We start from the raw sequence: 14,467 nt of genomic DNA on the forward strand, positions 1-14,467 counted from the left end.
ATTACCTGTTATACATTTCATCCTTATTTACACTTTCAGTTTCTCACACCAGAGAAACTCTTCAGAATTTATTCATGTGTGTCCTATTTATTTCACTTAAGAGTATTGCCTCAATGTGCATCCACTTAGCTATAAATGTCTCTAATTTCTCATTTTTTATGGCTGAGTTTTTTTATAAAAAACCCCACATTTTCTTTATCCAGTCTCCAGTTGATGGGCATTTGGGTTGTTTCCAAGTTTTAGCTGTCACAAACTGTGCTGCTATGAACATGGGTGCACATATGTCACTGTGGTATGATTCTTTTAATTCTTTGGGGAAGATCCCCAGCAGTGGAATAGCGGGGTCAAATGGGACTTCCAGTCCTAGTTCTTTGAGGTATCTCCATACTGATTTCCACAGTGGTTGCACCAGTCTATGCTCCCATCAGCAGTGGAGCAGGGTTCCTTTTTCCCCACATCCCTGCTAGCATTGGTTACTGGTTGATTTCGTGATAGCAGCCATTCTTTGTGGGGTGAGGTGGAATCTCAGCATTGTTTTCATTTGCATCTCTCAAATAACCAATGATGTTGAACATTTTTTCATATGTTCATTTGCTATTTCTACTTCTTTGTCTGAGAAATGTCTGTTCATTTCAGATGCCCATTTTTGGATTGAGTCTTGAAATTTGGGAGGTCTGATTTTTTTAAGTTCTTTATAGATTCTAGGTAGTACAACTTTGTCTGAGGAACAGCAGGTGAAAAATTTTTCCCACATTGTGGGTTGCTCTTCACTCTGTTGGTGGTTTCTCTTGCTGTGCAGAAGCTTTTTAATAAGAAGAGATCCCACTTGTTGATTGTTTGTACTAGTTCACGTGTAACTGAGGTTTTGTTTGTAAAATCTTTTCCTACACCCATGTCTTCAAGAGTTCTACCTAACTCCTTCCAGTCGGCTCAGCATTTCTGTTTTAATATTTAGATCTTTAATCCATTTCAATTTTAGTTTAGTGCATGGTGAGAGATATAGCTCTAGTTTTAATCTTTGGCACGTTTAAACCCAATTTTTCCAGCCCCATTTATTAAAGAGGCTATCTTTCCTCCATTGAGGGTGTTTGGCTCCTTTATCAAAGATAAGATGGCTGAGTGTGTCTGGAGTTGTTTCTGCATCTTTAATCTGTTCCACTGGTCCTCAGGTCTGTTTCTTTGCCAGCACCATGCTGTTTTTATCACAGTACTTTGTAGTATGGTTTCAAGTTGGGAGTTGTAATACCCCCTGCCATGTCTCTGTTACCTAGAATTGCTTTTGCAATTCTGGGTCTCTTCTTCTTTCAAATGAATTTTTGGATTTTTTTTCTCAAGATCTGTGAAATACGCTGCTGGGATTTCAATTGGGATTGCCTTGAATCTATATAGCAGTTTTGGAAGTATGGCCGTTTTCACTACATTGATCCTTCCTACCCAGGAGCAGGGGATGTTTTCCATTTCCTAATGTCATCTTCAATCTCTCTTTCCAGAGTGCTGCAGTTTTCAGAAAATAGACCTTTGATTTCTTTTGTTAGGTTGATTCCTAGGTATTTCAGTTTTTTGGATGCTATTGTGAAAGGAATCGTTTGCCCTATTTTTTCTCAGTGAGTCTGTTGTACATAATGTTTACTTTCTTCATGGGGAATTGGTACATGAACATAATCTATGTCAGTTCCTTATCATCCCCTTTCTCTTCCCTCTTTCTCCATCCTTGGATCCCATTCCTCTGAGAAAGATTTATCTCCCTGCTTCCTATTAGCTGTCTTTTATTTTACTCTAGAGACAAAAGTAATTCTTCCTAACAGGCAGATCTCTCCACAAAGAGAATTATAATCAATTACATTTTTTGTCAAATTATATGGGTTTCCTAGAAGCTTTAATTTTGTTTTCATTTTTATTTTTCCATTCAACCCAAGTAATAGCACTCTTTAGGATCTTTCTTATTCATGCATCCATTTGTTGAAGAGATATTGATAGAGATCACAGTGTAATGCACTGGGAGCAAGACACTGGGGATTTAAGAAGTGCTTCTGTCTTCAACTGGCAACACACTGATCCATTTGCTGCTCACCAAGCTCTTCATAATTATTTCAGAAGAGGACAAATTTCTCTCATCTCCCTTAATATTGTTTCCTTTATCCTCCGTGTATTGAAGATGTTTTAGGTACAAAGGAGCTGCAGCTAACCAATGAGTGTTTCTGACTTGTTTGGACTTCCCTTTTATAGTCACACCCATCATTGTCACACTTCTTATAGGTGTAGCAACTGTGTAACTTGCTTCTATATCTATAATTTTATCATGTGAAAAGATTTACAACCATGCAATTTTGCAGAATTGAATCTTTTAATGTTCTCCTTTCACTTAGTATGATGTCCTAAAGTTCCATCTACATTCTGGCAAGTATGAATATTTTTTGTTCATTTTTTTTAAACTGCTTAGTTGTAGTCCACTGTATAGATGTACTTAATTTTGTTTCTTTATTTACAAAGAAGAAGACTTTTGGTTGGTTTTCACTTTAGCTGTTATAAACAAAGCATGTATAAACTCAAGATTTACAAATGAATCTAATATTCCAATCTCCTGCATAAATGCAAAGAAGGATTGCTGTGTTGTGTGGCAAGTATTTTTTAATCATTTAAGAAAATCCAAGAATATTTTCCAGACTGGTTGTACAATTGTGCTAGCCCCCTGGAAATTTAGAAAAGTCCTAGTATTCCAAATTCTTGGCAACAACTGAAGCTACCTGTGTTTTTTATTTTAGCCATTCAAAGAGGTATACTGTATTTCATTGTGGTTCCTACCTGTGTCCCTAATGGTAGTGATATGGAACATTCATCATGAATGTTTCTTTTTTAGTGAAAATCACCTCATTGAATCCAACTCAGTCCACTCAATATCTATTTGTTTGGCACTAAGTGTGTCTGGAGAACACCCATAAAAACACCCAATTGTGGCATCTTAAATTTGTGACCAAAAAGCTCCAGTGCTGTCTTAGTTCTGTCAAGAATCACATAGGTTCAACATAATTACTCTACAAGGTAAATAGTTCAGAGTGTTTCCTCTCTCCTAAAACTGCTATCTTATACTTTTTTTACTCTCAGTGATACTCTCTTGAGAAGTTCCAGTTCTCTGTATACATAAGATACCCTCCAATCTTGCTCCAAGCCAATTTCTCACAAAAATCATCACTGCTCCAGCATTACTGAAAATTCCAAGTTTAAAGTCTCCTCTGAGATGCAAGGCAAATTTTTAACTGTGAACCGCTCTAAAAATCAGAAAGAAATTTAAATACTTCCAGCATAAAAAGGCACAAGTTAAGCATTCCCTTTCCCAAACAATTCCCAACAGAATTTTATTTTATCACTGTTCAGGATGGTAGAAATCTGAGATCATGGCATTGGCAGGGTTTTTTTCTTCTGAAATCTTTCTCTTTGTCATACAGATGGTGTCTCTTCCTTTTGTCTTCCCTCTATGTGTCTATGTCCTCCTCTCTTCTTATGAGGACATCAGTCATACTGCATTAGGACTCACCCTAATGAGCTCATCTTAACTTTATATATAGTCCCCACCTCTTTTCTAAATACCACCTTATTCTGATGTACATGTGCACTTGGAAAGAACTCAGTCCAGTTCATTACAAAATAGTTAAAAATATCTGCAGAATGAATGAATCCATGAAGAAATTTTCTCCATACTAGATTATAATGTGACTCACATTTCTACATTGTTGGTGGGAATGTAAAGTAGAACAATCACTACATATTTCTCAATACAACTAAAGGTAGAAATTCCACTATGTCCCTTCCAGGGATCTTCCTGAAAGACTTAAAGATATCACATAAGAGAGACTCATGTTTATAACAGCACAGTTTATAATAGCTAAATCTTGGAAGGATCCTATATATCCATCAACAAATAAATAGATAAAGAAAATGTGGTATTTGTACACAATGAAATACTATTCTCCTATATGAGAAACCCAAAATATAAATAAAGAGTAAAATAAAAGGCAGATACTAGGAAATAAGGAGATCAATCTTTTGCAGATGGGATAAGGATCAAGAGTTGGAGGGAAGGGTAAAGGAGGGGAGGGAAAAGGGTGAAAAAAATTAAGATGTATTATATAACTGTACTAATTCTCCAAAGATAAAAGGAAGGGAGCAGTAAAGATATCTTAAGTCATCCAAACTGTTTATAATCTGTAATGGAAGCCATTTGATCCACCTGTTAATATGGCGAATAGAAACAGAAATATAAATTTATTATTGAGAGATAATAATAATAAATAAAAATAGAAAGTATAGGAAGAGGTGGCTTGTGCAGAATGGGATTGGGGGGAGATTTTTGCCTAGCTGTCATTTAGACTTAAAGCATTTACATGAATGAATTACTGCTAGATAAAGAAAACATGAAGAAAAAATTATGACATAGCAAGACTTAAGTGACCCTAGAACATAGCTCATTCTTTATTTATAAAGCTTCATTAGCCATTTCACTCTGCTGGACATTGCTGATGCCTAGGCTCAGAGTTGGCAATTAAAGGCTTCAGGATAGCAATTACTTAAAGGAACATAAACCACATAAGATATAATGAGAGAAGTTGATTTGTGAGTGGAAATTGGACAGATGCCCAGAAATACTTCTGTAAGAGTGCATGTATCAAAATCCTCTGTTATTGATTTGCCCACAGTCCCTGTGTAGGAAATCACATGAGCCATATAGCTTCGTGATAAAGGCAACTTGTTCTCCAGGTTGTATTCCAGGTCCCGCAGGCAGCTCCTGAATTAGAGGACAGAGAAGAGTCCTCTGGTGTCAGTCAGTCCAGAAAGACTTTCCTTCTTCAGCACAGATCAGCTTTCTAACTCCAGATAGAAGACTGCAAGAAATGTAAGTGCATACAACAGCATATTTCTTATTTTCAAAGCTTGTAAATATTTTTTCTAGGTTTATAATCCTCTGTTTCCACTTGATGTGGTAGACAGGGCATCATGGAGCTCCCTTCAGAGAAAGGGAGAAGACATGAGGCTTTCATCTGAAAAGTGGATGCTGGGAGCATCCATCACATGTGGATGTTCATAATGGCGTTCTCCAGATGATTCTCCATTTTGATCCATCTCCCTCCTCCTTCCCATTATTTCAACCATTCAAATCTGCAGTCATAGGAGTAATCCTACTTTTTCCTTATGTAAAAAGCAAGGTTACCTCCAGGGATTTAACTCAAGAGCTGAGGATTCTGAAACCTAATTTTCATTAGTTTTTTTGCCTTCAAAGTTATTCTCCTTCATATACTTGTGAAGGTGCCCAAAGGAAAAGGTTATCCCAAACTGAAATAATTCAGAAGTATTTCTCTAGTTGACTATTTGCAAAGAAAGACAGGATTAAGGAAAATTGATAATCTATGGTATCAATGCAAGCAACCGTGAAGCAGGATATACAACCCTATGATTATAAAAACAAGGGATGAAGTAGTTTCTGGAAGGAGACCAGAGCCATAGCCCCAGTTTATCAGTCGGAGAGGGTGATCAGGCAGGCAAGAAAGCACTCCTTTGTCCAACTCACAACCACAAAGGCACAGAGCAAATAGAGCAAAATAAATGACAGATCATAGGAAATAGGGAGATTGATCTAAAATCCTCTCCTTATGTCCTCCAGGGTCCTGGTAGTATTTTCCAGGGGCTCTAAAAACATGTATGCAAAATACACTGTCCTGGGTGGGAATAGAATGTCTAGTTTTCCAAACATATTTTCTTTGGTTCAGTGAAGGCTATGGAATCTTGGCTCTGTAAGAGAGAGAATCATAGATGCATTCACTTCTGATGTCTCTGCAGCACAGGGGGAGGATTCATCCTCTTTCCACCTGGAGAGACTTTTCTTCTAAGTGGATCAGCAGGATTCCCATACCATGACTACCTCCATTAGGAAGGAGGGAGTTTCTGGATTTGTATATCTATTCCTATTTTACTTTCACATACGACTCTCCCCATTCACATTTCATTGTCTTCCCTTTCTCTCCAGTGTCTATTAATTCTATATTTTATGTAATCCATAATTTTGAGGGTCAACTTGGATTTAACTTGGAAATTATTGCTCTGCTTTTGCCCTCATGTGTTTGTAATTAACGGCTCTCTGGTGCTGAGTCTGTTGGTCAAACAGATGGATCCTGAGCAGCACTACTGGGTTCCGTTCACAGTGTGAGACCAGGACAAATCATTCATTCTCCAATTCTATCTTCAGTAAAATTGAAATAATACTGTCATTCTATAAGTATTTCAGAGGCTTCAAAAAGACAATATGTCTCTCAATCACTTGTTAATAGTCACTCAGATATAAAGTGGTCCTCTTGTTTCAGATAAAATCCACATGAGCATTTTCTTTTACATTTCCTGCCCTGCATTTCTATTTCCTTTCAAAGATTCCACTCACACAAAAGTGTTTATGTACAAACCAGAATTAAAATCTCCAGGGATATAATATGGAGTCAATTTACATTGCACACCTCACAGCACAACACTTAGTAGTCTTCCTTTGAATACTTTTATACTTCAAATACTTCTTTTCATTGACAGTCCAAGCCCAACCTCAGTTACTTTTATCCTATATATTACTCGGCATTTCAGTTTGAACTCCAATCCTACCCCAACTGTACATTAAAATGCTTATGTCCTCAACAAAGCCACCTTATAAACTCACTTAAGAATGCGCATCAGTGGTCAACCATTTGTTTGTGTGCCTAGGGACACCACAGAAGAGCTTCTGAACATGAGTGCAACCACTGCCGCTGGTCACACAGAACTCACCTCGATGGATTGGAGAGCTCCAGAGGTCCAGATAACAATGCCGATGTTTGTGGGGACGCTGACTGAAAGGACCAAACCTAAGTAATTCTTTTAAACACAATATTCTCCTCAAGAATAACTATGATAAATGAAATTTTCATCATCGTATTTTAACTGAGCATTCTAATACTTTTAATTAGGTTTCTATTTTTTGTTTTTCCATTTGATACAAATTATCTGCTACCGGAGACCCCTGCAGTTAGGTTCCAATTTCCTGCCCGGTATATGATGCAGGCCTGTGAAATCAAACTAAAAGACAGAACTAGGACAGAAAGTGGGGTGCCAGAACAACCATGCTGCTGCAACCAACAAAGGTGCTGGCCAACCAAAGCCACTGATTTTTATTAGCAATCAATTGGGGTAAAGGTGAGTTACATGAAAGGGCAGGAATACAAGAGAGGATGTGCAATCATAGGGTTTCTGTGGAAATTAATATAAGCAAGACTCATAAAGGACAAGATAAAGTACTCTCAAATTAGGAACAGAATAGACAAACTACATGGCTATAATTAGAACACTGTCCTTTTAGTAAGAAGATTTTAATTGTGGAAATGAAATTTAGGTGTGAGTTACTCTGACCTCGACACGTAGTCTTCGGCCAGACTCGCTACTCAAAACAAGATAATTACGGGACTAACACTTTACACCCTGCACTGCTTACAGGCTGCTTTGGGGCATAATAAATATTGCAGTCTCTCACAGTCTACTACCATTATCCTCTCCCTTCATAAATTTATTATTGGGAACACAATATGTCACACACCACATTACACTCTAGGGAAACGGAAGTCCTCCATCTTTAATGGCAGATACACTGAGCCATTTCAAGCCTACCATGACCAGCCATCATCACAACTGTACTATTAAGAGCTACATTCCTTTCAGATATCTATGACCTCTCCCACATGGATAGACAGCTCTGGTCATGAGCATGGTCTGGTCCGTCTTTGCGTTTTTACAATGCTTCATTTATTGATAGTTTCTGGCCCAGGACAGAATAATAACTGGGTTCACTGTCCTTTCTTTGTCTCTTATATCCTGTCCTTGACTATTCTCTTCCTTAGAAAGAAATTCTGGGACATGCCCTAACCACTGGCAGGAATTGGTTGGGTCATTGTGTACAATTAGACTATAGAATGTTTGCCTCTCTTAGGACACACACATGTATAAATACCGAATAGTTTCTCTGGTGTGAGAAACTGAAAGTGTAAATAAGGACTAAAATGTATAATAGGTAATGAGAAATAGGAAGAAAAGGGGCAAAGAGGAAGGAAGTGGGAGGGGTAGGGGAAAGGAAAGAAGGGAATGGAATTAATATGAGAAAATGGAAAAATTGGAACAAAATCTTTGTAAATATGGGGGAATGGAGGAGTTGAAGGGAGGGCTGGGCAAGGGTGAAAAATAAGAACCAAGAGAGATTATGTAAAGATGCAAATTTCCAATGCTGAATGCCATTATATTGTATACCTAAAATGTACCTATGATTAGAATGAATAATCGATAATGCAAAATAGGAAGAAAAGGTCCAAAGGGGTAGGGGTAGTGGGAGGGGCAGGAGAAAGGAAAGAAGGGAAAGGAAAAATGCTGAGAAATGGAAAAAATGGAAATAAAGTCTTTGTAAATAGGGAAGGGTAGAGGGGGTGGAGGGAGGGCTAGGAATGGGGAAAAAATAAGAACCAAGATGCATCATGTAAAGGTACAAGTTCCCAATGAGAAATGTAATTGTGTTGTATACCTACAATGTACCAATAAAAGAATTTAAGAAAAAAAAAACAGAATGTTTGCCTCTCCTAGAAGATCTATATTGGAGTAGAGAGAGCCTAGTATTCAGAATCCCCAGAACTGACTTGCATCTTGGTTCCAGGACTCCCATCCACTAATTACTTAATCTCTGCCAGACTTTGCTTCTTCCCCTGTAACACAAAGATAGCAATTCTCATATACTAGGGGCCTCAAGAATAAAAGAGCATACAGCAGGTGCTCAATTTTGGTTTGTATTCCTAGGGTCTGCAACGGAGACTCTCTGAACATGAATTCAACCATTCAACAGGAAATCATATCGATGGATGGGAGTGTTCTGGATTTTCCCTTTGACACGACAATGCTGATCCTGACTTGGCTGAATATTATCTTTTCTCTGGTTGGGCTGGCAGGTAATGCAGTTGTGCTCTGGCTCCTGGGCTTCTGCATGCACAGGAATGTGGTCTCCGTCTACATCCTCAACCTGGCAGGAGCTGACTTCCTCTTCCTGGGCTGCCACATTACAGGTTGTGTAAACGACCTTATCTATGCCTTCAATTTCACCTCTCTCGCTATTTACAAGTTCTTATTCCCTGTGATTATGTGCTCCTACATCACTGGCCTGAGCATGCTCAGTGCAATTAGTGCTGAGCGCTGCCTGTCTGTCCTGTGGCCCATCTGGCATAGACTCCACCGCCCAAGACACATGTCAGCTGTCATATGTGCCCTGCTCTGGGCCTTGTCCTTGCTACTGAGCATCCTGGCATATGTATACTGTTACTTATCACTTAGGTTTTCCTGTTATCCATGTCCTACAATGTCTTTCATCACTGCTGCCTGGCTGCTCTTTTTATTTGTGGTTCTGTGTGGATCCAGCCTGGCCTTGCTGGTCAGGATGCTCTGTGGCTCCACGAGGTTGCAACTAACCAGGCTGTATGTGACCATCGGGCTCACAGTGCTGGTCTTCCTCCTCTGTGGCCTCCCTGCAGGCATCCTTGTGTCTCTGTTGCCCTGGTTTACAAATACCAGAGACTATTTTTATTATGCTCTCATCGCTGTGTTCATGTCTGGTATCAACAGCAGCATTAACCCCTTCATTTACTTCTTTGTTGGCTCCTTTAAGCAGAATCAGCATCAGTGGCAGCAGGGAAAGTCCCTGAAGTTGATTCTCAAGAAAGCCTTAGAAAGCATAACTGAGGTTGACAAAAGTAGTGTAAAAATGTCAGGATTCCCTCCTTTTAGTGTTTCTGTTTCTACAAATGTTCATTCATAGAAGTGGAACCTCTACAAGATTACAAACATGATTGTGTAAGGTCAAACCCTGACACAGATATAGATAGATACAAATATGGATATAAATAAAGGTATCTGTATACATACACATATACATATGCCCGACCTTTTATTTACTTATTGTCCGTAGCTGTTTTAACATGACAACAACAGAATCGATTATTTGCGACACAGTCAAATGCCTGCTGGATTCAGTTCCCTATGACACACACATGCACACACACACACACACACACACGCCACAATACACAATGGTCAATTTAAGTTACTTGGGCCCACATAATAATTCTAAATGTACACAGAAATGTTCACAAAGAGAATGATGATGAATGTAATTCCCTTCATTTCATTCCAAGTACAGTATGGGTTGCGATAACTTTCATGGTATTTTTCTTTTTATTTTTCCATTTAAACCAAGTCTTTCACAACTATCAGGCATATCACACATGAACTCGTTCAATGAATTACTACTGAGGACAGGATGTGCAGTAGCTGGAGTTTGTAAATGTGGATATTAAAAGAGCTTAGTCTTCAATGACTTACTGAGGTATTTATAATAAAGCCCCCCAAGAACAGCCATCTTTACACCTGTCATAGCAAGAAGCCATACTCTCCTCACGTTCTATTTTAAAATAAACCATGATCTATTTTCCCTATTCTGCATGCACTCATCTTAGACACAAAGCTATCAAGATCACTTCTTCTCTTTGAATTCCTGCAATTAATAGATAATTTTGGGGCCATGTTAACAGCTGTGCAAATCCATCATTTCCCTTTTTATTGGTTCCTTTAAGCACTCACGGGAAGAGCAGGCCTCAATCTGCTTCCACAGGGGGCTCTATCGGACTCTCCTGAGGAGAATGGAGCCTTCCTCAGGGAACCCTGGACACCTGGGAAGCAGCAGGGAGCAATGATGAGGAGCCTCTTCCTGGTCACTGGATGTGGCTTTGGGAATGAACACTGCCCGGCCACACTTGATGGTTCTCTGCTCTTCTCCCAGCCTCACACTTCCAAAATACCTCAGTGATTCCTCAGTGTCTTCAACTGATTTATTTTATTGTGGAATGTCAGGTTTCTTCAGAGAAAGCTCTACTTTAGCGTGCTCTACTTTACTTTAAAACCAGAATACTGTGTACCTCTCTTTTAAAAAGTATGTTATCTTCTCTAAATTTTTTCTCATAATTTTTCTGTTTCAGTTTCATTGCAATAGAAATAATCACTCCCTCAAGATAGAAACCTCTACCGATAATTGCCATAGATACGATAGTTTAAAAGAAATAATTCCTTACTTCTGCTAGTCTCTATTTTTATGAGAACCCTATTCCATCCTGTGATTGGGGCATTGATGAAAGTAAATCCCTGGTTCAGAGTGAATGAGTTTATAAGGCTCACTAGATCATCAGGTCTTCTGGAAAACAATGTACTTAGTGAAAACCTTTGCCTGCATTTGAACAGTTCAGTAGGTTGGTGAGAAATCAGGAGTCATGAGTCCCTGATAGGGTGAAAAGCTACCTTTCGTTATAAAAGGTTATAAAAGACAAGTCTTTTATCTTTGAAAACAGGTGTTCAGTTAGGTGTTACCCAGAGGGATATCAGTCTAGAAGTGACAGAACAAGTTATAGTTTGACATTTTACTTTTTTACTAAGTTTATTGGTATATTTTGGGTATACATTATGATCACATTTATCACTGGTTATCTGTACCTGTACATATCTTGGTTCTTATTTTTTCCCATTCCCCTTTCCTCCCTTCCACCCCTCCCTATTTACATAGGCTTTGTTTCCATTTTTTCCTTCTTTTCTCATTTTTCTCTTTCCCTTCTTTCCTTTCCCCCGCCCCCTTAGTTCCCGTTACCTTTTGAACATTTTCTCCTATTTCCCAATATCCATTATACCTTTTAGTCCTCATTTACACCTTCAGTTTCTCATACCCGAGAAACAATTTGGTATTTACACATGTGTGTCCTTTTTATTTCACTTAAGAGTATGTTGACATTTTACTTTAATGTTTATGTCAATGGGAATAATATCTTGGAAAACATTTATTAACAGTTTAAAGACCGATTAATTTTCAAAAAATGAAGTAAGTCTCAAAATGTAGCAGCAGTTGTTTTGGCCAACTTTCCTTCAATCCAGTTCTCAGGCCTCATGGAGGGTAGAATTAAAGACAACTGATCTTCCCATAGTTATATAAGTTAAATTGACAGAACCTAGGTCCAGGACAGGGTTTAGAGTTGTTTGGCACCAGTGGCTACTCATTCTACCAAGAACTCCAGCACGAAAGAAAAGAACCACCGCGAACATGATAAATGCACACAGCAAAGCTCTGCATATCACAGCTTTGAGGCTGCCACTCAAACACACCTCGGAGAAGGGAGCTGAAAATGAACTCTGAGAATCCAGAAGAAAGTAAAATGTAGCTTTGACAATGACACTATGCATAGTTTTCAATGTTCCCAACCAAATGTATTCCTTGCTGTTATAACCCACCACAGCGCACAGAACTCAGGGTCCCTGGCTCCAGATCAAATGGTCTCCCCAGTCCAGCACTGTGTATCCTCCACATACTCTATTGTTTTCCACACAGCATAATACAGTTTGGCTATAAGTGAGGCATTCCTATAGATCTGAGCAAAAGAATTATAGTAGTTACAATGTATTCACAGGCAGACTGCTTTGTTTTGATGTGGTCAGCTCAGCCTGAGGATTATTAAATAGTAAGTCATTGTAGTCTTACAATTTCCTCATTTATATAGTTTGGTTAAAGAATTCTCCTTCATAAAGAGCACTGTGGTCGAACTACAGGAGAGGAGAAAGAGATGATGCATTGCTAATGTAAATCATCGTTACATTGCACACCAAAAAATACACATTAAGCCTTTTGTACTTGGGTAGGGAGGATATACTGACATTAGTGTAACTAGTAATTAGAAATTTAGGAATTAAATTCATTAAATCTTATTCAAACTTGTTTAAAATGTGTTTGCTATAGTACCTTGATTTTTAGATAACCTTGCATTTCTCACGTCACATTACACGTTTGAAAAAATAATAGGCACAAATTTCAGAATCTCTGAGGAGCCACAAAGAGAGACATGATGCAGACTGGGCCATTCCTTGTATTTTTGTCATCTTATTTCTTTACTTCTAAAGAGAAATTAGTGGCAAAAAAGTTTTTCAATGTATGCTTAATGTTACTGATGGAGCATAAATGTTTGCTATATTATTTGTGGCCTGAATGCCTAATTCACAGACTTCCCCACAATCAACCATGCGCACATTTGAAATAACTATAATATTCACTTAGATGGTTAATTCACCACCCAAGCTCCTCCATCATCTCCACCATCCTCCTTTAACCTGTCATCCAGTCCATTCTGACCATTCATTCTGACCACTGAGTCTTCATCTTGTCATCACCCACACTGGTATGAACTCAGAGTCTCAAATATGAGATCACACTGCCCGACACTCATCCCCCACCCATAAAACTCCTTCTCCTGAGCCTCAGCTCCGAGGTCCTTCCTAATCCATCCACATTCCATCAAGTCTCTTGACCCAACATGGCTCACTTGACACCACTTGCTTCCTTGCCACATTTAGCTTCTGTCATCTGTTACAATCACCACCTTGCACGAGTTCCCCACCCACTTGTCTCACTCCCTGCTGCCATTTGACACACACAACTCATCTGGTTTAATCCAGTTCTCACTCACCCCCTGTGTATCCTGGAGTCTGTGTGGCCAGAGTTGTGCTGCATTCATTCAGCTCCTGGGTGGAAACTATCCATTTCTTAACACAGATAAATTTGAAAAGAGAAATAATTACTGTTCACAGCTATAGTCTTAACTAATAAAAGATTTAAGAACAAAGTCTCTAACGAGTTGTTTCTTTAAAGAATAGCATTTTGGAAGACATTCACTTATTCTGATGCATCTCTGTGCCATTTGGAAAGAAACTTTAAATTGGCACACATTGCTGCTTTGACATAAAAGAGGAGGGCCCAGACAAAGAGAGCCTTGAGTGACAACCAAGAGCTTAGGCTTAGTTATTAGTTAGAAGGTTTCCCAGCACAGTTCATGCCTCTTGGTGTTACTGGCAAGCAAGAAGCTCCACAATAGCTGCTTACAGGATGGAAGACAGGACATGGTAGTAATGGACAGAAGTTGAGATATAGAAGCAAATTTAGACCAAATGTTGAAAGACATCTCATGAGGATCATGATGCAACAAATTCCACACACTTATTTTCTAGCAAGTCTCTGCACAGGAAACCAAAGGGCTGTCCAGTATCTTGATAAATCTCATTTAAGTATTAAACATCTCTCCACCCATGAAGGCATTTCTCAAGGGCAGAGTCATGGGCTTTAGAGATGAAAAGTTCCACAGGAGTCAACACAGGCCACCTTGCCATATCCAGTAAGAAGAATGGAGGAAAGGTAAGAGTTTGTGCACAATGTTTGGTTTTTCTTTTTTAAACCAGAGTTGTGATTTTCTACTTAGTCAAATTTACATAAATCCTCATTGGAGAGGAGTATTCAGGATGCCACAGGGCCTACAGGAGGAATAGACAGAAGACCTGAAAGCTCCCTCCTCGT

At 38.8% G+C, this 14,467-nt stretch overlaps 1 protein-coding gene across 2 annotated transcripts; it reads left to right on the forward strand.

Moving 5' to 3' along the window:
- Positions 1-4,683: 4,683 nt before the first annotated feature.
- On the forward strand, positions 4,684-13,722 carry LOC101712050 (mas-related G protein-coupled receptor member X1-like). Of its 2 annotated transcripts, XM_087211553.1 has the most exons (4): positions 4,685-4,888; positions 6,736-6,879; positions 8,842-8,990; positions 10,665-13,722. In XM_087211553.1, coding segments are annotated over exons 1-4 (528 nt in total). In that variant the 5' UTR covers positions 4,685-4,886; the 3' UTR covers positions 10,898-13,722. The 2 variants fall into 2 exon arrangements, with proteins under 2 accessions (XP_087067678.1, XP_087067679.1); XM_087211552.1 differs by having other exon boundaries at positions 4,684-4,888; positions 8,842-13,722.
- Positions 13,723-14,467: the final 745 nt, after the last annotated feature.

The sequence above is a fragment of the Heterocephalus glaber genome, unplaced genomic scaffold, assembly GCF_053883595.1.
Source record: "Heterocephalus glaber isolate CG9 unplaced genomic scaffold, H.glaber_assembly_v1.0 deba00001428, whole genome shotgun sequence".
In the NCBI taxonomy this organism is placed as follows: Eukaryota; Metazoa; Chordata; class Mammalia; order Rodentia; family Bathyergidae; genus Heterocephalus; species Heterocephalus glaber.